General features: G+C 42.3%; 1 protein-coding gene across 2 annotated transcripts in view; it reads left to right on the forward strand.

Moving 5' to 3' along the window:
- CRK (CRK proto-oncogene, adaptor protein) overlaps window positions 1-24,661 on the forward strand; it is a 27,670-nt gene extending 3,009 nt beyond the window's left edge. The window contains exons 2-3 of one of the 2 annotated variants that reach the window (XM_007454229.1): window positions 8,182-8,717; window positions 22,010-24,661. In XM_007454229.1, coding sequence (XP_007454291.1) covers window positions 8,182-8,717; window positions 22,010-22,147 — 674 coding nt within the window. In that variant the 3' untranslated portion in view covers window positions 22,148-24,661. The remainder of the gene's footprint in view (window positions 1-8,181; window positions 8,718-22,009) is intronic. The other variant, XM_007454230.1, reaches the window with a different exon arrangement.
- Window positions 24,662-25,068: the final 407 nt, after the last annotated feature.

Consider the following 25,068-nt stretch of genomic DNA (forward strand, 5'->3'; position numbering starts at 1 on the left):
TCTCACTGTTGTGGCCTCTCCCGTTGCGGAGTACAGGCTCCGGACGCGCAGGCTCAGTGGCCATCGCTCACGGGACCAGCTGCTCCGCGGCATGGGGGATCCTCCCGGACCGGGGCACGAACCCACGTCCCCTGCATCAGCAGGTGGACTCCCAGCCACTCCGCCAAGAGGGAAGCCCTTTTTTTTCTTTTTTCTTTTTTCTTTTTTTTTTTTTTGCTGAATACTTTATGTGACTTGTCTCATTTACTGTCTATGACAATCTAGTGAGGAAAGTACTATGATCTCCACTTATTAAAATATTTCCATTTTATAGATGAGGAAACTGAGAGTCAGAGATAAAGTAAATTGCCCAAAGTCACACAGCTAGTAAATGACTGAGCCAGAATTTGAACCTAGGAATTGTGACCTGGGAGCTGACACTATTACACTGTACTCCTTTCTGTCAAAGCCAGTTTTCTTTTGAGATCCCACAGTGCACTTTGAGGACTCAACACTTTTGTCTCTGCCCTGGGTCCCAGGTTCTGTTTAAAGACCAAAAGGAAAGAATGACAAGAAGAAACTGGCTTTCGTGTTAAGAGAATACACATCTGCTATCTGAAGTTGGTGACAAAGAGGCTTTTAATAACCTTATTTGGCAGATTGAATATGGGAAGTGAGCTTTCTGTTTAGGATTATATAGTGTATTTTGTAGAGATAACGTAGAGGATGAATTTGTATGGAATGGCTTAGATATAGATTTTAGAGGCACAGGGACAAAATAGACCAGGTATTCGCAACCTTTTCCAGTGAACCTGTTCGGTGTTTTTTTGTTTTGTTTTTTTAAAATATTTAATGAATTTATTTCTTTGGCTGCGCTGGGTCTTAGTTGCGGCATGCAGGATCTTTAGTTGTGGCATGTGGGATCTAACCTCACCAGGGATCGAACCCGGGCCCCCTGCATTGGGAGCGTGGTCTTAACCACTGGACCACCAGGGAAGTCCCCACCAGTGAACTTGTTTTTAACTTAAGCGTTTAGCTCCCACAGGCTACCAGTGCTGCCATTGCCTGGAAGTGACCTGACTGTGCCCCAGGGCCATAGGACAGGGCTTGGTCAAGTCTACTGGTCATACTCTGTCAGCTGTACCTCTTGGGAAGACTGCAGTCATTGATGGATCCACTAGTGTTTTCCTCTTGGAACATGAGGTTTTACTAGACCTTGTCCAGTAGACAGTCAATAAAACTGAGTAAATATGAGTTGGGAAAGTAGTTATAAGCTTCTGTTCTGAAGCCTGGGTTTGAACCTTCCTTACCTGCTGCTTACTACTCATATAACTTTGGGCAGGTTCTTTAACTTCTCTCTGCCTCAGTTTCCTTATCTGTGAAAGAGGGGAAATAGTAATACTGACCTCATAGGGTTGTTTGGAGGATTCAATGAGTTTTAGTGTATTAGGAATGGAACTGGCATATAGTTAGTAAGTACTCAGTAAGCATTAGGTATATTAATCTATGTGGTTGAGAGGGAAGAGTTGAAACAAGGTGGAAAACTGTTCTCAGCTTTGAGAGGCTTACAGCATGTCTGAAGGAGTAAGTGCTGGATGGAGGGGGTTGGGGTGCATCAAGAAGCATGAAAGAACCTTGGATCCAGTACGTGGAAATAGGATGGCGCCTGCCGTCACCTGCTCAACCCAGAGCCTCCCACCTGTTTCTCTAGTGGGTGAGTGGAGCATAAAAACTTGCCTCGTTTTGGGGGTGGGGGTAGAAGCTAGGGTGATAACTGTACTGCCTCTTCAAGGTGGTGCTGGGTCAAGCCACTTCTGGAGATCTTAGGGGACTGCCCGTTATTTACTGCTGCCTTTTTGTACCTTCAGCGTCTGTTTCATTTGTTTACCTCATCTTTGTAGTTCTCAAATCTGGTCCTCGTGATTTGCTCTTTAATATCAGAGTATCCCTCTGTTCATTGGTTCTGGAGAAGTTCTTCAGTGAGTTACTTAAAGGTTTTAGACCAAAAAAAAAAAAAAACACTCCTTGGTAAAAGGAGGTGGGTTTATTTATTGCAGAACTTCTCCAAGCCTTTACTATGCTCATGTGAAATTATGACTCTGAGAGAGGCAGGTATTGGATACTGGGTCTTTCAAACCAATTTTACCACGGAACTTTTTGAGAAGCATCTTGAGATTCTGTGGAAGCTTCTCTGGGAAACAGTGCAGAAAACTCTGGATTTGGGGATGAATTGAAAATTTCTAAAGGAACTCGGAGGTTTGGGGGTGTGTGTTAAACTGATTTGCTTTTTATTGGGCACTTATAATATACCAGCTACTTTCAGGAACTTTATTAGTTAGGAATTAGGCCCTGTGAGAAGTTAAATAACAGCTAATATAGCTAGGAAATAGAATTCATCAAACCTAGTCAGTCTGAATCTGCAAAGTATACCATGCTGACATCCACCATTTTTAGGAAGTTCTATTTGCTTAGGAAACCGTACATCTTGATACGTCTTCAGTAGACTTTCTTTTTTTTTCCCAACATCTTTATTGGCGTATAATTGCTTTACATTGTTGTGTTAGTTGCTGCTATATAACAAAGTGAATCAGCTATATGTATACATATATCTCCATATCTCTTCCCTCTTGCTGTCTCCCTCCCACCCTCCCTATCCCACCCCTCTAGGTGGTCACAAAGCACCGAGCTGATCTCCCTGTGCTATGCGGTTCCTTCCCACTAGCTGTCTGTTTTACGTTTGATAGTGTATATATGTCCATGCCACTTTCTCACTTTGTCCTAGCTTACCCTTCCCCCTCCCCATATCCTCAAGTCCATTCTCTAGTAGGTCTGTGTCTTTATTCCTGTCTTGCCCCTAGGTTCTTCATGACCTTTTTTTTTTTTTTTTTTTTTAGTATACTTTCTCAAATGGAAGTCAGTGGCCTTGTTAGCCCTTTGTATTGGACAGGTAGTGAGAGTGCTTAAGCAGCCTCTATAAATAGCATAGGCAGAGGAGAAAGAGGGAATGAGAATTAAAGAGGAAAGGAAAGAAGAGGAAGTGCTGTGAGACTGAGAGGCTGATGATGGGAACCACTGTGGTGGTGCCCATGCCAGAAGTGACCTGGCCTGTTTAGCCCACAGAGCTCTTGGGTGTTCTTCATAAAACCTCCAGAGAGTGGTCTTGTAAAAACTGATGTAACTTGAGGGCTGAAATACTTAGAAGTAATGAGTTGAGCATGTACAACTCTTATGGTTAAAAGATACTTCTGACTGCATTGATTTTGATTTCTGATTGTGTTCATAACTGCACATTCAGCATCCAGCACAGGTTTAATGTAAAACAAGTCAGTGAGGTTTTCCAAGTCCCAGCTATGAGAACTCTGTTGTTCTGTTCTCTAGACTGACTGACTGTATCTCCTTCCTTTCCCGCCCTTCTATTTCCTGCCTTTGGCTGTTTGTGGTTGGAAGGAGATGAACTAGGGAAAAGGAACCAGAACGCATAGCTGTGGTGAGGTTTGGGCTTATCTGGGGCTTATGTATGTTCTGTTCCCCCTCCTTCTCTTCTTCTGGATCAGCAAAGCTTGATTGCCTCATATATCTAACTGTAACTGCTGTAGCAGTACACAAAAACAGGTATTCCTCTATGGAATAATTATAGTGTCATTAGAATAGGAAAAGAGGGAATTCCCTGGCAGTCCAGTGGTTAGGACTCCATGCTTTCATTGCCCTGGGCCTGGGTTTGATCCCTGGTTGGGGAACCAAGATCCCATAAGCCACTTGGCGTGGCCAAAAATATATATATATATATACACACACACACACACACACACACACACACTTTTTTTTTAAAGAAAGGAAAGGTAAAGAATTTATAGGTAAATTTTCACTTGGTGTTTTCCTTGTATTTTTGTGTCTGTTGGAATTGCCAAGCAAAAATCAAACAAAAAAAATAGTGGGCCCAGTTCACATCATGAAGCATTTGAGCAAGAAGTGAATTGAACCAACTTACTACCTTTCTGGCAGATGAACTGACAGTTTTTGTTTTCAGAATTCTCACACTGATCTTTTTAAGGGACTTGGCTTAGTGGTCTTATTTGTTCTTCTAAACCCTATCCCACCCCCCCACCCCCCAAAAAAAAACCCAAAACACATTTCACTTGGGATAGTACAGTAATTGGAGAAACCGTAACAATGGATGAAAGGGAGTAGTTGCCACCTTAGAATGAAAAGAGTACCTTAGAAGCATTCAGGGGACTTCCCTGATGGTCTAGTGGTTAGGACTCGGAGCTTTCACAGCCGGGGGCCTGGCTTCCATCCCTGGTGTGATCCCTGGAAGTTCCTTTGGGGAACTAAGGGAACTAAGACCCCCAAGCTGCACAGTGTGACCAAAAAAAAAAAAAAAAAGTTCAGGAACGGAAAGAGCTGCTCTTTTATTGTGATTTTGTTGTATCTTAGAACATAATTTGTTGTTGCCACTATTTTTTGTAAGAGCGTGTCTCCAGTTGGAAGTGAAAGCCAGGGGAAAAAAATGTCTTCCTAAGACATGCTGCTACACTCCTTGCTTACTAACCACACTGTGTATGCTTGTATCCCCAACTACGCTGTGAGTTTCTCAAAGCTGGGAACAGATTTTGATTTAACTTTTCCTCACTTCAGAGTTATGTTCATTAAGAATAACATCTAACATGGGATTTCCCTGGTGGTCCAGTGGGTAAGACTCCATGCCCCCAGTGCAGGGGGCCCGGGTTTGATCCCTGGTTGGGGAACTAGATCCCACACGCTGCAACTAAGATCCCGTGTGCTGCAACTAAGACTCAGTGCAGCCAAAATAAATAAGTAAATAAATAAGTAAATAAAAATATTTTAAAAAATATCTAACACTTAATAAGCACGTACAGTCTGCCAACCACTGTCCCAAAAGGGTGACTAGTGAAAACCATATTAGCTGTTGTACCTTGGAATGTAGTTGGGTAAATTCTAGCAAGGGAGCTTTTCTTCCCAGGTGTCATCAGGACCATTTTCTAAGCCGGGGTGCTCTGCTGGTGTGAAGGTTCTCCCTACCACTTTGCCCTGGATGCTTTCTTGACCAGGCAGTGCTAAGTAGGTCTTCTTGGAGCTCACACTGACCCTGTCTTTAACATAGTTCCACAGACCTGAAAGTTCACTATAGCCTACTGGTGTTAGGTGAGATAGCCATGCATCCCGTTTACCAGACTTGAATAGGAATAATTGCCCATCAGTGATCCGCTTTAGTGAAGAGAAACTCCAGAATATAGCACCACCATGCTCTGGTATGGTCATAACCAAAATCATCTCTCCAGTCCTGTACTTGGAGCTATTGGGTTGCATTATGCTGGTGTCTGATGAGTGTTTGCCATAGATGGACAATCCTGGGTTTGGGCATGTATTTCAACATCTTGAGTTGGAGAGACAGCCAACATTATTGAATGTGGGCTATTAACTTGTTTTAGTTCACAGCCATGAATTCCACAGATGGACTTTTGCAATATAAGAAATGTGCATCTGTCCTCTCAATTGTGTCTTGATCTTTCTTTCATTTGGGTGAAAAGAGAAGGCACTCATCAGTACTCATTCTGTATTGAGGACTTTTGATTAACTTCCAAAGTTTATCTCTTCACCTGTCTCCAGTAGAGAATTTTAAATGTACCTTTTCTGGTCTTTCTGGGAGAAGTGTTTTCTTCTAACATTGAACGAAATAATTTGGTCTCAGGTTTTTAGAGTGGCGAAGTGATTTAGACAGCTGGGCTACCACAGTGTTCCTGTTTCACAGCATTAGTGGCAAAGGGTTTTAGATGGGTGGGCTAGTCTTAATAGGAGTGGAGAGGGTAGATTGGCTGTTTCCCTTAACAAAGGAATCGAACAAGTAACTTTCACAAAAGAAGTACAAATAGTCGATAAACACGAAAAACATCAAGCAATCAAAGATGTTATTTAAGAAGAGATATCCCTGCTGTTTGGCAAGGATATGGGGGAAATGGGAACTCATAAACTACTGGTGGGAGTGTAAAACTATACAAACTTTTTGGAGGATAGTTTGGCAACATAAACCTTAATGTAATTATTATTGAAAAAACCTATTTATTTATTTTGGCTGTGTTGGGTCTTTGCTGCTGAAGTGAGGCAGGCTTTCCCTCATTGCGGTGAGCGGGGGCTACTCTTCGTTGTGGTGTGCGGCCTTCTCATTGTGGTGGCTTCTCGTTGCGGAGCACGGCCTCTAGGTGCACAGGCTTCAGTAGATGCGGCCTGTGGGCTCAGTAGGTGCGGTGCGTGGGCTCTAGAGCGCAGGCTCAGTAGTTGTGGCGTGCTGGCTTAGTTGCTCCGTGGCATGTGGGATCTTCCCGGACCAGGGCTCGAACCCGTGTCCCCTGTGTTGGCAGGCGGATTCTTAACCACTGTGCCACCAGGGAAGTCCAACCTTAATGTTCTTAATGTTTTTTTTTTTTTCTTTCTGATGTGGACCAGTTTTAAAGTCTTTATTGAATTTGTTACAGTATTGCTTCTGTTTTTTGTTTTGGTTTTTTGGCCTGCATGTGGGATCTTAGCTCCCCGACCTGGGATCAAACCCGAACCCCCTGCATTGGAAGGTGAAGTCTCAACCACTGGATCGCCAGGGAAGTCCCTAAACCTTAATGTTCTTACCCTTTGATCCAGCAATTGCATTTCAAGGAGTTTATCATAAGGAAGTAATAAAAATGTTCATTAGTAGACCAGAACAAAAACACTCATAACAGCATTGTTTGCAATAGTGAAAAGTTGGGAATATTTTATAGCCATTAAAAGTTATATTATTGAAGAATATGGGGAAATTTTTATTATATACATATTATATAATAGAATATTGTATAAAGTAAAACATTTTTTTATTACAGTAGGAAAAGGGGCAAGGTATAAAATTATACTAATCTAGTTATAAAAATGTATTTATGGGCTTCCCTGGTGGCGCGGTGGTTGGGAGTCCGCCTGCCGATGCAGGGGACACAGGTTCGTGCCCCGGTCCGGGAAGATCCCACATGCCACGGAGCGGCTGGGCCCGTGAACCATGGCCGCTGAGCCTGCGTGTCCGGAGCCTGTGCTCCGCAACGGGAGAGGCCACAACAGTGAGAGGCCCGCGTACCACAAAAAAAAAAAAAAAAAAAAAAAATTCCATGAAAAAGTTTTTGTAGAGCTATGCATTCCTTTATCAGGAAACCAAATAGTAAAGAATCCAATTAAGATACTGATATTTTGGGTGCTTAGCAGAGTGCAAGTTAAAGGTTTGTATTCCTCATTAGAAACTTTGTTTCTTATTTGAAGCAAAATACATTCATTTATTATCCTTCAATTCTAGGATCAGGATAGGGAGGGAACCCAGTTTAAAGTATGCCCTGTGTCAAAGGCCTCACACATCTTTGTGTCATGTGAATTTTAAGCATTCCTAATATGTCCTTTCTCTTGGACCCTCAGTGTGTCATCAGTTTGAGGATTTTAACACTTCTTTATTTTCCTGAGCATCCTTGTTTACCTTTTTTCAAGACCTGTTTGTTTCTAAGGGAACAGTCCAGTTTCCATGTTTTATTTAAGTGAAGATCTTATGAGTTGATTTTCAAGCAGTTAGCTTCTTAGTTTTTCTTTTTAGTTGTCAGAAGTGAGATTGAGGTCATTAATTGTAGATTAAAAAGATAGTCTAAAACTTTTTCTTATTAGGAATTGTACATTCTAGATATGAAGATACAAATGTATGATCCTGGTATAGATACCAAGCTCTCCCCACCTCTTCCTGGGATAGCTGCTGCGACTTATGAAAAAGGAGAGCTTGCTACATTTCCTGAGGTTGAAAAGAAGATTGTAACACAGCCTTGAACCGTTTGTACCCTGTAAATGGAATTGCAACAGAACACTTGGGGAGAATGAGCAAGAAGTCTCCATGTTGCTCTGTCTTTGATCCAGTATGAGAGCATGTCATGACTGGCGTGGTTGGTCTGTCATAGCCTTCTGACTCTGCTGCAGGTGGTGATAGGCATCTTTCTTCCCAGGGAATGTTTGAGCTACAAAGTATGATTTTAGTTTACTATTAGGAGAAACAGTTATTTATTCTAGACAGGTTTTTTTGGTTTTTTTTTCTGATTAAATATTGACTAAATGTGTTTGGGAAATGCTTAAAATCTACATTGCATCTCCAGTATAATATATCTTTAAATAATACCCTGCTCTGTTTTTTTCCAGGGGTGAGCCCCTCCAGACTCCGAATAGGAGATCAAGAATTTGATTCATTGCCTGCTTTACTGGAATTCTACAAAATACACTATTTGGACACTACAACATTGATAGAACCAGTTTCCAGATCCAGGCAGGGTAGTGGAGTGATTCTCAGGCAGGAAGAGGCAGAGTATGTACGAGCCCTCTTTGACTTTAATGGGAATGATGAAGAAGATCTTCCCTTTAAGAAAGGAGACATCCTGAGAATCCGGGATAAGCCTGAAGAGCAGTGGTGGAATGCGGAGGACAGCGAAGGCAAGAGGGGGATGATTCCAGTCCCTTACGTCGAGAAGTATAGACCTGCCTCCGCCTCAGTATCGGCTCTGATTGGAGGTAACCAGGAGGGTTCCCACCCACAGCCACTGGGTGGGCCGGAGCCCGGGCCCTATGCCCAACCCAGCGTCAACACTCCGCTCCCTAACCTCCAGAATGGGCCCATTTATGCCAGGGTAATCCAGAAGCGAGTCCCTAATGCCTACGACAAGACAGCCTTGGCTTTGGAGGTACATAATGTGTAAAATGTAGAAAGAAGAGATCTGCTGCAGGGTCTCCCTTTCAGACCTCTTAGAGCTTTGTAGGAATGCTGAATACAAGCAGCAGCATTGTGATGTTATAGATGTCGAATGGTACTTTACCATTAAGTACTGATTTTGGCATTTAATGTTGGGTTTTCTCTTTTTTATAGAAAACCTATTTTGGAATGAGTAAGCTTAAAACTGTATAACTGAATGTTCTGATTGATCTACTAAACCATACTTTGACTACTTTAATAACACTACCTGAATTCACAGGAATTAACCTAAAATATTTTTTCTCATCTTCTGTGTTCTAATCTGTTTCTTTCTTTCTGTTTATCATTATCTAAAACAAGGTGGGCTCACACAGTTGTGAGTACAGTAAGTGGTGTCTATCAAAATACTTAAACTAATTTTCTTATAAAAATATAATGCTTTTACTTTAGCGGGTATGGGGTTTCTTACCATTGATTGATTGTATTCATCAAGTAATTCAGGAGGAACAGTAAAGTGTATAGGTATGAAGAGATACATACCCAAAAGTATTAATTCCCAGGAGCAGCAGGTTTACTTGGTCTTTGTTGTTTAATGCATTTTTTTTTTTTTTTTTTTTTTTTTTGCGGTACGTGGGCCTCTCACTGTTGCGGCCTCTCCCGTTGCGGAGCACAGGCTCCGGACGTGCAGGCTCAGCGGCCGTGGCTCACGGGCCCAGCCGCTCCGCGGCATGTGGGATCCTCCCGGACCGGGGCACGAACCCGTGTCCCCTGCATCGGCAGGCGGACTCTCAACCACTGCGCCACCAGGGAAGCCCTCTGTTTAATGCATTTTATAGACAAGAAGCCAGTTCCTCCTGAGGAATAAAGTTTTCCTTTTACGGGTGAATAGTTTTCCTTGGTAGCCCATCTCCTCTCGCCAACCATTGCATTGTATTTATTCCTGTCTTTAGCACTCACAGCTTTGTCCCTTATCTCCTCTCTTTCTCCTTCCCTCCCTCCCTTCTTTTCTTTTTCCTTTCTGAGTTAACGCAGAGCTAGTGGTTCAGCATCAAAGCTAGTGTAGAAGTAGCCTGCTTTCCAGTCTTTCAGAGCCTTTCCGATATGGTAACTTGAATGTAAGCAGCTAAATTTCATAAGCACAGGCTGAAGTTTTGTGAGCACAGGTTAGCAGAGAAGGTGCAGAAGTATATTCTTGTAAACTGAAATCTCTAAATTTTGTTTCCTTTGGGTCATGTTTATACACTGAGGCAGGGGAGCTGCCCTTTACGTGGGAGTATTAGCCTGTACAGTGAGCTGGAATTTATTTGAAGTAGTCTCTGATGTTACTGGATTTGAAATTTTTCTTTTACATTCTGAGTAATGGATGCAAAGGAGGGTTAGTTAGGTCTTACAGGTTTGACTGAAAAATGTGTGTGTTTTTTTTTTTTTTTTTTTTTTTTTGGGGTCCGCGGCCCTCTCACTGTTGTGGCCTCTCCCGTTGCGGAGCCTGTGGGCCCAGCCGCTCCGCGGCATGTGGGATCTTCCCGGACCGGGGCACGAACCCGTGTCCCCTGCATCGGCAGGCAGACTCTCAACCACTGCGCCACCAGGGAAGCCCAAAATGTGTGTTTTTAAGAGATCATGTGACTTAATTGTGTCCTGGTTTTGATGAGAAATGAAATGTATATTGTCTAGGTCACACCACTTTTTCCCAGTTAGAGTTTGGAGGGTAAGGAAAACAAGTTTCTAGCCTCATGTTTTCATTTAAGTTCAGATGATGGCAACAACCAACACAGTGCTGTGCACATGACAGTTGTGACTCTTGACATTTATTGCAGACTCTGTTAGCACTGGGCTGGAGTGTGAAAATAGCATTCTTGGAACAAGCCAGCTGACACCCAGTTGAGAATAGTTATCACATTAATTTTGCTTCCATTTGCAATTCCTTTCTCAAAGAGAATTGTTTTGTTTTGTTTTGTTTTGTTTTGTCTTTTGGCTGCACTGTGTGGCTTGCAGGATCTTAGTTCCTCGACCAGGGATTGAACCCGGGCCCACTGCAGCGAAAGCACCAAGTCCTAACCACTGGACCACGAGGGAATTACCAGAATTGTTTTTTGTTTTTTAAATTAATTAATTAATTAATTTTTTGGCTGCGTTGGGTCTTCGTTGCTGCGTGCGGGCTTTTTCTAGTTGCGGCGAGCGGGGGCGACTCTTCGTTGTGGTGCACGGGCTTCTCATTGCAGTGGCTTCTCTTGTTGCGGAGCACGGGCTCTAGTTGCGTGGGCTTCAGTAGTTGTGGCACACGGGCTGTAGCGCTCAGGCTCAGTAGTTGTGGCGCGTGGGCTTAGTCGCTCCGCGGCATGTGATATCTTCCCGGACCGGGGATTGAACCGGCGTCCCCTGTGTTGGCAGGTGGATTCTTAACCACTGCTCCACCAGAGAAGTCCCACCAGAATTGTTTTGAATGATGCCTGCCTTGATTAGAGGCTTTAGTGCCCAAAGATGGTTGAGCTGTTCTGCTACTGTGAAACCTAAATCTTGCAAAATAAAAACTAAAGTGGAAGACTGGTTTATGATTTCAGTAAGTTTTCTTTTTTTTTTTTTTTTTTTTTTTTGCGGTCCGCGGGCCTCTCACTGCTGTGGCCTCTCCCGTTGCGGAGCACAGGCTCCGGACGCGCAGGCTCAGCGGCCATGGTTCACGGGCCCAGCCGCTCCGCGGCATGTGGGGTCCTCCCTGACCGGGGCACGAACCCGCGTCCCCTGCATCGGCAGGCGGACTCTCAACCACCGCACCACCAGGGAAGCCCAAGTTTTCTTTTTTGATTGGATATTAGTTTTGAGCCACATATGTTGATTGATGAAGATAGCTTCTTTCAAGTTAGAGCAAATACCCCAAATAATAGCTTTAAAACACTGTATGTACTTAATAAAACATGATGTTAGTTTAGCATCATAGAAATCTAGAGCTGGAAAAGACCTTAGATATCCTTATTCGTTGTATGAAGAAAACTTATCTTGAGACAAATCGAATGGGTTGTTTAAACTAGTTGGAGGTGGAGATATGAGGAACCCAGATCTACCTTGGTGCCTTTTCAACCATACCCAGATTCAATCTGTGATTCTTTTTGTTTTAGAACAGTGATGCTGCCCTCCTCAGTGTAAGTTTTGCGTGGTTTCACTGACAGCATATCTTCAGTTGTATTCTCTATGCAGGGAGGCAGTTTTCCTTTCCCATCTCTGGTTTTTCATAGGAGTTGATGCCTCATCCCTATTGAGATGAGGCTAGGAGGTAAGATTAGGAGACTCTGGCTTTCTGACTGTAGCATTCTGATAAGAAAAACATTCATTGCTATATTTGACCCACTATAAATTTAGATCTATAGATGAGCTAGGCACGTTTTAGTGGAGTCTTACAGTTAACTTGAAAATGATAAATTAGAATCATTGCATTTTAGAATTGGACAGAACCCTAGACATAATAGGGTTCAGACTGCTCCACAGTGCCCTAACATTTCCCAGGAGGTAGCTGAGGATGCAAGATTCTGGGTTCCCTCTCTTGCTTTTAATCAAAGCAGCTCTGTTTTTCACTGTGTTATATATCAGGGTCTCTCTAAGATTTTTTAAGTACAGAGGGTTTCTGTACTTTAAAAAATAAATTTAAAAAATTGTTCAAGATCCACCTGTCCTCATCTTACAGGTGGATGTTTCCTGCATGGTATATTTACTGTGAACAGAGTCCTCCAGTAGAATATAAGTTAATGCCTATTTCCTCTTTTCCTACCCATCAGATTTCTCTAGTAGGAATGAAGCCTGTTGGAAAGAAGGGATTAATTCTAGCTAACAACCAAAGTAGGGGTATTCCTTTGCCCACTGTAATTCTGGGGGAATATAACTGAACCAGGAAGGCACCATCTGTTCCATCCGGAGCTTCTAATGAATACGGATTTTAAACAAATGTAGATATGCTGAGTGTTTTGAAGGAGAAACACTGGAAGTAACACTAGAACAGTGCAGAGGCACCTTTTATCTTTTTGATCTTAGGTTTGATCTAAGTTTTTTTTTTAAGAAATGGAAGTTTATTTTTTATTTTTATTTTTTTCTGGCTACGTTGGGTCTTCGTTGCTGCTTACAGGCTTTCTCTAGTTGTGGCGAGCAGGGGCTGCTCTTCATTATGGTGCACGGGCTTCTCATTGCGGTGGCTTCTCTTGTTGCAAAGTCGGGGCTCCAGGTGCATGGGCTTCAGTAGTTGGAGCAGGCGGGCTCTAGAGCGCAGGCTCAGTAGTTGTGCCGCATGGGCTTAGTTGCTCTGCTGCTGATCTAAGATTTTGATTTGATTGGTTTTTGTTTCATGCTTATGATTCCATGAGAACTTGAATAGTGAATTTATCTTGTAAATTGCAGGTGTTAAAGTTTATTTTATGCCTCTGTAGACTGTCCAGAATAATCACATTATCTTTTTTTCTTTTTTTTAATATTTATTTATTTTTTGGCTGCATTGGGTCTTAGTTGTGGCACGCGAGATCTTTGTTGAGGCGTGTGGGCTTTTCTCTAGTTGTGGCATGTGGGCTTCAGAGCGCATGGGCTCTGTAGTTGCGGCACTTAGGCTCTCTAGTTGTGGCACTTGGGCTTAATTGCCCTGTGGCATGTGGGATCTTAGTTCCCTGACCAGGGATCTAACTGGCGTCTCCTGCATTGCAAGACGGATTCTTAACACTGGACCAACAAGGAAGTCCCTCACATTATCTTTTTTAATAAATGTATTTATTTATTTATTTTTGGCTGCCTTGAGTCTTCCTTGCTGCACGTGGGCTTTCTCTGGTTGCAGTGAGTGGGGGCTACTCTTCATTGTGGTGTGCAGGCTTCTCCTTGCGGTGGCTTCTGGCACACGGGCTCAGTAGTTGTGGCTTACGGGCTCTAGAGCGCAGGCTCAGTAGTTGTGGCACACGTGCGTAGTTGCTCCGCGGCATGTGGGATCTTCCCGGACCAGGGATCGAACCCTGTCCCTTGCATTGGCAGGGGGATTCTTAACCACTGCTCTACTAGGGAAGCCCCCTGACATTATCTTTATTTTTATTTATTTAAAAATTTTATTTATTTATTTATTTATTTATGGCTGCTTTGGGTCCTCGTTGCGGTGCACGGGCTTCTCATTGCGGTGGCTTCTCTTGTTGCAGAGCGCGGGCTCTAGGCACGGAGGCTTCGGTAGTTGTGGCGCGTGGGCTCAGTAGTTGTGGCTCACAGGCTCTAGTGCGCAGGATCAGTAGTTGTGGCGTACAGGCTTAGTTGCTCCACAGCATGTGGGATCTTCCCGGACCAGGGCTTGAACCCGTGTCCCCTACATTGGCAGGTGGATTCTTAACCACTGTGCCTCCAAGGAAGCCCTCCCATTATCTTTAAATGTACTAATCATGTAACTTCCATTTTCTGGCATCTTGCCTTTGGTAGATAAGACTTCTGAGTAACCAAGGAGCTTCTCAGGTGGACTTAGGCATGGACCTGTCCATCAGGGCACAGATAAGGGACGGTGTAAAGTGCTTTGGGTCCCTGATTATATGCAGCAGTGACTACATCAACTCTACATCTCCCCATGTGGAACTCTGTGAAACTTAAGTTATTTAGGCCTTTTGACCTATGTATGGAAAAGTGGAGTGAAGACCTTAATTTTCCCTGTGATCCAGAGAGAAAAAATGAGATTAGAAAGTATAAGAACCTGAGTGACAAGTCTTGGCTGTGTTCAGCTTGTCTTTTTCTGGAATTGTAGCTGTAGATTTCTGTATTGTTCATTGAGACAGGTGTCTGCTTTCCGTCTCCTTCCATCCTTTTTGGACTTCTTCATTTCAGATTACAGTATCTCAATGGGAAGAGAGTTTGGAAGAAACTAATCCAGCTTCCTGGACGTTGAAGGCAGGCCCTCTGGTATCCTTAGAGATACTAAAGTATAGTTGATGTACCATATCATGTAAGTTACAGGTGTACAACATAGTGATTCACAATTTTTAAAGGTTATACTCCAGTTATTAGAAAATATTGGCTATGTTCCCTGTGTTGTAAATATATCCTTGTAGCTTATTTTATTTTTTATTTTTTGATCATTTATTTTTGTTTTTTGTTTGTTTGTTGTTGTTTTTTGTTTTTTTTGGCCACACCGCACGGCATATAAGATCTTAGCTCCCTGACCAGAGACTGAAATCACACCCCCTTCAGTGGAAACGCAGAGTACCAACCACTGGACTGCCAGGGAAGTCCCCCTTGTAGCATGTTTTGTACATAATAGTTTGTACCTTTTTAATCCCGTATCCCTGTCTCTCTGCCCCTCCACCCCAAGATGATTTTTTTTTTTTTTTTTTTTTTTTTTTTTTTTGTGGTACACGGGCCTCTCATTGTTGTGGCCTCGCCCGTTGCGAAGCACAGGCTCCGGACGCGCAAGCTCAGCGACCATGGTTCACGGGCCCAGTCGCTCCGCGGCATGTGGGATCTTCCCGGACCAGGGCGCGAACCCGTGTCCCCTGCATTGGCAGGCGGACTCTCAACCACTGCGCCACCAGGGAAGCCCCCCCAAATGATTTTTAAACATGTATTTGAATTATCTTTGCTTTTGGGGAGCTCTCTATCATCCACAACAGTGTAGTCTAGAGGTTGCAAACTTTCTTGGATCATAGAACCCATAGTGTTTCGGTAATATTTTACAATGTTCCAGGCCAAATGAAATACTTAACAGTTCCATTTATTAAGTCAGTAGGTTCAAACAGCTTAAATATTTATATCTTAATAACTTAGTACCCACTTGAAAAAATAATAAAAATAATTGGAAGAAAATAATATTTTTGTTTTAATAAAATAACTTCAGTTATTTAATAAGATGTGTACACCTCACTTTCTCAAACCTTGGGATCATATGGAACATTGCCCCCTTCATTTCCTGTTCTACACTTATTTTCATGAGGTACTTGATTTGTATCATAGCAACTGCCAAAACCCAGCTTTACAAAGATATGACATCTTTGAAAGGGATTTAGTATAATCTGTTGTCAAAATTTTTAACTGCCTCGAGCTGGTAGTTCACATGGCATGAGATGTCAAGTATTGCTGTGTTTCCCTCAAAAATGTAAAATACTTGGTGGCACCCCTCTGAATTTGCTGCAGTGCCTCTGACACTGTACAGTTTGGGAACCTCAGGTCTAGTTCACTGGACTAGTTCTTAGAAAATTCTTTATGTTGAGCTAAAATGTACCTGCTCTATGTGGTCATCTCCCCACCTCTCACCAAGGGGATGGGGAACTTAGTTGCAGTCATTATCAGTTGTTGGACTATAGAAAATCTTTTCTGACTTGGACTAGAATCAGGGTAAGACCTATCTTCGGTGAGGTGCTTTTGCTCTACACCAGGAAGCCTACCTACCAGTTAAATCTCAAAGACCTGCAACTTTCCACCAATATGAGCCATGCCCATTTCAGTCCATCTCTGAGGCAAGTGAATCATTAAGGCTGAACAGTCGTCACTTTGTCTTCACTGATTTGAAAGATTTTAGATGGACCCTAAATATCACCTGTTCCTTAGATCAGGGGTCTGCAGACTTTTTCTTTCTGTAAAGGACTTTATAGGCCATCTGGCCTCTGTCACTTTGCCATTGTAGCTAGAAAGCAGTCATAGAGAAACAAATGAGCTTGCTGTGTTCCAATAAAACTATTTACAGAGGGGGCAGCAAGCTGGTTGTGGCTTATGGGCCATAGTTTGCTGACCCCTGTCTTAGATTGCTGTAGTTTTCTTACCTTTTTTCCTCCTTCAGTCAAATCTTGAAATATTTACTAAATGTGTTCTTGGTGTGTTTGAAAATATTTGAAAACAAGGTCCCTGTACTCCATCTCTGTACTTGGTTTCCCTGGTTTTATTTATATGAAGTTATGTGTGTTTCCTGCCCTGAGCTCACTGGAATCGTGCAGCAAATCTGGATCAAAGGAACGTTGGCAACTGTTGATGCCTTTCATGTTAGAAGGCAAACTAGAAAAGCAGTCACCTGGGGTTACAGCAGCTGACTAGGTCACACAGCTCCCTGATGTCTCCTGTTTAATGCCATTTGGGCTCCAGTTTCTTTCTCATTATCACTGGAACTCACTGGTGAAGGTGAACTGGGTAATCTTTTGCTCCTAGATCAATTGTTTTTTTTTTTTTTTTGGCTTGTAGATCAATTCTAGGTTTGACTAATCTGTACCAAGATCATGATTGACCTTGGGAACTACACAGAGCTAGGGAACAAACCAGTGTGTTCCTCAAGTTCCCTGGGAGTGAAGAAACTGAAGTAACCACATTCAGTCCTCTTTACAGATGGTGCCATAATTTACTTGTGCACTTGCTCCTGAGGATGTGGTATATGGTTGAGAGGCTAGGAACTGACTGGACACTAAAATAGTACCTTGGTGGTGAAAGAATCATCACTCTCTCTCCTTTACAAGGTGTTAGTGAGGTCTGCCTCATGAAAGGAAAGGTTGACTGCTTCATAGTGCTTTAGGTCCTTTATAAGTTCTTTCTTTTTCATTAGTATGCAGATGAGGATTTTTTTTTCCATCTATAAGTTGAATTTTGAAATCAGTAGTGTTAGAACTAAGTTATTACTGCACTCACTGATTAGTACATTCCTTTGTGTCTTAAAATTGTAACATTTCTGGGGCAAGTATTGAGTTTTGCTTTCTTTGTCTTTGAAGTAGCACACCAAGCTTCAAACCTTTATGCATCCCCTGCTCTGGCCTCGGGGAATTGTGCTCCAGAGTGTTGTTGCTTAATGGGAAGAGGAGCACAAATTATGGTGTCATGTCTGACTTGGAGAAAGAACTGGACTTAGTGGAGCATCATGTTCCTAGACTGCCCCATCCCCTCCTGAATCAGCCCCAGGCTCGACAGCTACCCTTTCTTCCACCCTGTTGGAGCTCGAGGGCCTCATATGTTCTAAAAGATAGTCATATTGCCTTTGGGACTTGTCTGTTCTTGACCCCAAGAGTCCCCATGTGCTTTGAATATTTTGGAAGAAAGAACCCATAGGGTATTATACATAGGGTATTTAATTTTAATAAGGTCTTCCTCAAAGTATTTGTACTTCAAGGCCGGTTTGTGCAGGTTAATAAGCCTATTAACCACTTACAACTTTCTTCTTTTACCCATTTAAAAATCAGAATCGTTTCAGAGTCATAACACGGCTTTTTTTTCCCCCACCCTGTGGTGGTTGGACTTGTCTGCCAAGAACCTAAGCAACTGTAAAAAAAGATTTTGGATTCTAGAAGATGGTGTGCGTTTCCTGAGCCCTTCTCTGTAGGGTAGAACCAAGAGAGTGTATACATCAGAGATGTTGTATGATGTCAGACTCTGATGTTGTCCAAAGGACTAATTTGCACTTCATTCATCCCCCCAGTAACATCTTGCCGTATGGGAGCCCCAACTCATTTCTCCCTTCAAACTCTGAAGGAAGAAAGGCCTGAGGGCAGATCAGCAGGTTTTGCCCTGTTTGTGGAGAAGCTAGTGTGGTTTTGTGGTACTGATTAACAGCAAGGGGGTGGGTGGTCCACATTTCTGCCTACCCGTCACTTAGGACTCTTTGGGATGTGATTTGAGACAACACTTGGAATGCTTAAGAATAATGGCAATCTTACAGTAAAAGAGGTGTTTAAACCTAGATTTTGGTATCAGGTAGAATGGTGGGCTTAAGGATGTATCCTGAAGAACCATCTTTTACAAAACACCTAGAAAAGCTGGATAAAACATAACAAACATTGTTTTCTTTTCACTTTTTTATTTAGATATGAAATCTTTTGGTAGAACGTACCAACCCTAAGTATATAAGTATATAGCTCAGTGAGTTTACGTGTATATATACCTATGTGACAACCACCCAGATGAAAGTATAGAACATTTTCAGCACTCCAGAATGTTCCCTCATGTTCCTTGGGTGTGTATTTTTTTTTGTTTTTTTGTGTGTGTGTGGTACACGGGCCTCTCACTGTTGTGGCCTCTCCCGTTGTGGAGCACAGGCTCCGGACACACAGGCTCAGCGGCCATGGCTCATGGGCCCAGCCGCTCCGCGGCATGTGGGGTCTTCCCGGACCGGGGCACGAACCCGAGTCCGCTGCATCGGCAGGCGGACTCTCAACCACTGCGCCATCAGGGAAGCCCAAAAGCAGTTATTTTATTTATTTATTTATTTTTGTGGTACGCAGGCCTCTCACTGTTGTGGCCTCTCCCGTTGCGGAGCACAGGCTCCAGACACGCAGGCTTAGCGGCCACAGCCCACTGGCCCAGCCGTTCAGCGGGATGTGGGATCTTCCTGGACCGGGGCACGAACCCGCGTCCCCTGAATCGGCAGGCGGACTCTCAACCACTGCGCCACCAGGGAAGCCCGGGTGTGTTTTTAATATCAGTAAAATGATGGATTCAGATATGACAGCTGGGATGTCATTAAACCAGCTTCTTGAAAGAAACTGACTCCTTCATCCCCATCTGGAGGAGAATCTAACATGAGTGGCAATTTAGATTTTTGACATGAGCAAACACATCCCCGCAAATGTTTTCTTCTTTCTTAAATTAAGGTCAGGGACTTGTATTATTCTGGGTCCAGCTACCTGAATAGCACTTTAGTATGACATGAGTGTTTTAACAGATAGTACAAATAAATAACAAAAACGGCGGTGGGAGTGCTGCACTTGATATAATTTACTGTATCATAGCAAGGGGCTAGCAGCACACGGGCAATTATTCCAGTAACGTGTTGTGTGTGTTTATGTGTGAAGAGTGGGGAGTCAAAGGTAGTTGATAGTTCAGAAACAAGGAAAATTCACTAAGGAATAGTCACATTATGGAGTTTATGTAGAGGCTAACTTCTTGCAACACTGCAAGAATTTTATTATTATTTTTTTCATATTCTTTCCCTCGCACTTTTTAAAAAAAATTTATTTGACTGCATTGGGTCTCAGTTGCAGCACTCGGGCTCTTTCATTGTGGCACGTGGGGTCTTAATTGCGGCGTGGGGGCTTCTCTCTAGTTGTGGCCTGCGGGCTCAGTAGTTGTGGTGCGCGGGCTTAGTTGCCCTGCGGCATATGGGATCTTAGTTCCCCAATCAATGATCGAACCCGCATCCCTTGCACTGAAGGCGGATTCTTAACCACTGGACCACCAGGGAAGTCCCAAGGATTTTAAAAAGAAGAGAACAAGTGAGATAGTCTGAGAAATAGAATTGGGGATATAGGAAGAAATCTTTGAGATTGTTCTTACTACCAAGGAAATTTTCACTTGATGTTCCGGGCTTCTTCTCTTCAAAGACTGTTTGAAAATTTTGCTTGTCATAGTTGGCCTGCTCAGATGTCAGGAACTGAATTGGAAGATTGCTGGGAATAAACAGAACCCTGGTGCTAGCAGCCTATAGGAACTGGATCTGTTTGGAAAGATGTACATGCAATATCATTTTTCTCTCTCCTCCCCTTACACCATTAGCCTTCACTATCAACAGATCAGGCTGCTTTTTCTCACACTTGTGTCTTATCCCTTGTCTCTCTAATATCCAGTGGTTTCTGTCTTCCTTTTCTCAGCATCCTATGACCCCCACAACCACTTTAGGCCTCTATGGTTTTCAGATAATTCTTTAGGAAATTGTAGACTGGACAGTAGGCAACCTGTTTCCTCTGTGAGTGAGATCAAGCTGGTTTTAGAGAAGGCCCCGGCCTAGACTTGGGTTGGCTTTGGCCACTAGTTGGCCTGCATTCTTAGGGAGGGAACCCCCAGGGCTGTGGGAGCATAATTTGAACGTTCTTGGTATAGCAGAAAGAACATAAATGGGCTTGGGAGCCAGGTATTTCTGGCCTCAAATCTCAGCCCTGTCATTGGCTTTGTGACCTCAGGTATAATATGTAATTGCTCTGAACCTCAGTTTCTCCTATGTAAAATGAAAACAATTCCTGTCTTATAGGGGTATAATGATTATTAGAAAATAATTTATATAAAATGCTCTCTATAGTACTTTATGAAAGTTAAATATGTAGTAGTTATTAATTTAATAAAACCAAATGAACAGTAATGTTTAGAAACAACTTGCCTGCTCAAAACTCAGATGTTCATAATTAAAGGATAGTCATAAAGTTCTTTAGTCCAGTGACATTTGGGGACTTACCTCACCATTGTTAAATACTTTGCTACAGGATGAATCCATTCATCAGACTGACCTTGTCTTAAGATTCATAATAAGATAGAGGTATACTAGATTGTCAAAAATATCTGATGTTGCAACAGGAAGCTTTTTTTAAAAAAATTATTTATTTATTTATTTTTGGCTGTGTTGGGTCTTCGTTTCTGTACAAGGGCTTTCTCTAGTTGCGGCAAGCGGGGGCCACTCTTCATTGCTATGCGCGGGCCTTTCACCGTCGCGGCCTCTCTTGTTGCGGGGCACAGGCTCCAGACGCGTAGATTCAGTAGTTGCGGCGCACGGGCCTAGTTGCCCTGCGGCATGTGGGATCTTCCCAGACCAGGGCTCGAACCTGTGTCCCCTGCATTGGCAGGCAGATTCTCAACCACCGCGCCACCAGGGAAGCCCAGGAAGCTTTTTGTAACAGCAAAAACGTGATGTCCCCTTATTGTTAATGGACAAGTACCAAGTGGCATTGAGGGAGCAACAAGGTCTGTCAGTACATGGTGGGGTGGGAGTGGGGGGACTGGCAGGCAGTGGCCTGCCAAGTAAAACTTGCTGAAGAAGGTGGGGTCTTTCAGGGAGCTGATGGAATTTGGAGTCTTGGCCTGTACCTGCTCAAGTGGGAAAAGCCTTGCCTTGGTAGGAAGGTGATGAGAACACTTCATTTTCTGGGACCAAATGAAGTATGCTTCCCATGATTGCCTTCTGCTCTACAAGCAGCAGCAGGCCAGGATATGTGTACGAGAGTGGGCTGGGGGTTTGTGCTGCTATATGCCAGGGATGGGAGGGCCAGTGTGGGTCAGGCAGGAAGCTAAGTGTAGTGGGTACAAAGATAAGGAATACTAGATCATTCTAGGTAGGGTTGCTCCTCCAGAGACACTTGAGGTTTCTAATCATGTTTTAGGATCCCTTCTATCTTCTGTACTCTGTGTTTTTCTGCACTGCTAAAATCACTTCTTCCTCCTGCCTGCATTAACCACAAGTAATCGGTCTGGTGGCTGGGGCTTGGGAGGCAGCAAATAGCCATTTCTGTGATATCAGCCCTAGAGCAATCACGTGGGCAGGGTATGGCTAACCAGGAATGGAGTTTTTCAACTTGCATTCATAACTGGAAATAAAGTGTTGTCCTTATTCTCCTCCTGCAGGTCGGTGAGCTGGTAAAGGTTACGAAGATTAATGTGAGTGGTCAGTGGGAAGGGGAGTGTAATGGCAAACGAGGTCACTTCCCATTCACACATGTCCGTCTGCTGGATCAACAGAATCCCGATGAGGACTTCAGCTGAGTATAGCTCAACAAACAGTTTTGCTCACAGATGGGAACAATCTCTTTTTTTTTTTTTTCCAATTGCCATCTATACAATTTTCTTACAGATGTCAAAGCAGTCTAGTTTATATAAGCATTCTGTTACCTGTGATCTCTCTTAGACTGAACTACTCCATCCCTAGTCTTATTTACCATATTCAGGGTACGAAACTGGAGGGCTAGTGTGTTAACTTTTGAATTGGCAATTTTAGGTGGTAGCAACGTTGCCTGAGTGTATCTGAAGGGATAGGTATCTTGCCTTCTTTCTCTCAGGCAATACAAATCAACCTGTGGAAAACTGATGGACAGGAGAGAAGTGTTGCACACTGCTTACCCTGATTTATTCAATGGTTTTATTTTCATTCTGAAATCATGCTATCAAATGGCAATAGACTGTTCCCTCCCACCCCCATGAAGTAATCATGCACCGTGTGATAGTACCCAGTGGGATTGCGTTTTCATTTATACAACATGACCATTGTATGATTCATTCTGACAGTTCAAATCCTGAGAATTCTGAGGACACTACAAGAGGCATTTGTCTTCCTTCCCAGTCAGTGCTTCATACTTTTTCTTGAGATTCTTTCAAGCCTTGTAATTCTTTTTCCCCAAACCTACAAATAGGTTGATTCTCAAGATAAGTGTTACTTTCATTCCAGATGATAAGCAGGGTGTGTAGAGCACTTTATTCAGTGCATAGCTTTAAGCCAGTATTGGATTCACTGCATGGACAGCCAAACTCCCAGCTCTCTGCCATCCCTCAAGGGGTCATAGTAGGTTCACATTGCTACCACAGCTAAATAGACTCCTGGCTAATGGGATCCAGCAGGGCCATTCTCCTGAGTGCCAGTATCCTATCAGGGGACTCTGGAATTCGTCGCTTGTGTGTAGAGTGGAAGGACCAATCACTTAGAATACTCCATAGACGGTTGGGGGGCCAAATTCAGCCCTTTGCTTTATGTACAACTTGTATAAAAATCAAGTTAAAATTACATGAGTTTGGGGATAGGGTTAGTGGTTTGAAAAATGTTTGAACCAATCATGAATTACTTATGTATTATTAATTTCATATGGCCAGAATAGTGCTTGAAGTACATTACGTTATAAACTGCCTTCATTTGGGGCTCTTTTTCTTTGTGTTCAAGTTTAGTTTACAAGCCCTTTTAAGTATGGAGTGGTTTATATGGGGTCAGGTGCTCCAAAGAATTGACTTTTAAGACCAGAAATGATCTAGGCTATTTAGACTACAGTATGAAACTTTCAAAGTTAGTTCGCAGTCTAGAGGCACTTACTGGTCTGTGGTGTGATATGACCAATAGAAACACCTTGTTTTTTGCTTTGGGCCTCATTTTAGAAAAGTAATGTAGCTTTCCAATTGTTTTGCATAGGTTAAGATTAATTTGCATTCATTGAACATATGCCAAATCATGGTATCCCAGTGACTAGCACAATGCCTGGCACAGTTGGTGTATAGATACTTGTGTGAGTGAATGAGGGTTGTGCAGAAGCTCATTATATGGCACAGGGAAGCCAGCTGGCACAGGATTACATACATTACCACAAGCAAACTAATGAGTTGACGCTAATTTAATATATTTTTACCTCACACTAAGGTAATGCTTGATAAGGACCTTAATACTCGACTTTTAAAATGTTAGCACAGTGCTATGCACATAGTGGGTGCTCAATAATGTTGAATGGACAGATTTGCAATACTAGACTTAATTCCATCTGACTACTCTGTTAAATTTTCAGTTAGAGCATAGACACTGTAAAATCCAAATACACATTAAATCTTGGTTTCCTAAAAGTATGACATTTAAAATATTTGTAGAAAAGCTTTGTCACAACTGATTTGAATGTTTGTATTTTCTTTAGCTTCAATTTTGATATTGGCTTGTAATGTCTCTTTTCATCATATGTAATATTGGTGGAACATGCACCTCTACCCAAATCATAAGAATTTCTCAATGATCGGTTGTCCAAAGCCATTACATGAACTGTTGGGTTAGATTTGGCTGGGTGTGGCAGTTGTTGGACCTTAAGAAATCAAAGGACTTGTTAAAAGTATCTTCCAAAAGCAAATGCTAGAATCCTATTTAAGTGCATATGTACATTATCATAGAGCAAAATAAACTGAAATTGGCTGCTATATTTTATATAATAATTTCTGCAAAAGCCCGTTTTTTGGATACTAATATTTGACATGATTAATTCTTATTAATTTGTTGGAATTGTTTATTGTTAATAATGCAAATAGATAATTTTTAATTATCCTTAAGTAACATTTCACTGTTAATGGTTTGAAATGGATGATAAGCAAACCAATTTGAAATAAAATATGAACATGTGCCATTGTATTATAACACTATACACTTTCTTGACAGTTAAATTTTTAAAAAAATGTTTTTTTTTGTAGCATGTATTGTATATGTTTATAGTATATGTAGTAAATAAAAATATGGCCAAATGTTTGGCTTGGTGATCTTTTGAAGAAAGTAATCTTTGAATATTTTTCACAAAAGAGCTAAATCTTTTATGCTTAGGGAATAAGATAAAGAAACAATTATACACACTCTGTGGGTACTCATAAAAGATGGGATCAGTCATTGGTGTTATTTTGAAGAGTCTCCAGAAGTCATGAAATAATGATTTGAGGGGAGTATAAGAAGAATGATTATGTAATGATTGGAAAGCTGGAATGATGTGGACAGATAGCATCAAACTTGTCCGGAAATGGTTATATGTGGGTATAAAGAAAATATGGATGTGGTAGGGGCTTTGTAAAGCAGATGAGAAGTGTGGATGTTATACAATAGGTTTTTACAATGTTAGGGTAGATATTCAGTGTAATTCCTTCTTTTTTATGTAAGTAGCACTTTTTTCAGGGTAGATAATTTA

This window comes from Lipotes vexillifer, unplaced genomic scaffold, assembly GCF_000442215.2.
Source record: "Lipotes vexillifer unplaced genomic scaffold, Lipotes_vexillifer_v1.1 scaffold680, whole genome shotgun sequence".
In the NCBI taxonomy this organism is placed as follows: Eukaryota; Metazoa; Chordata; class Mammalia; order Artiodactyla; family Lipotidae; genus Lipotes; species Lipotes vexillifer.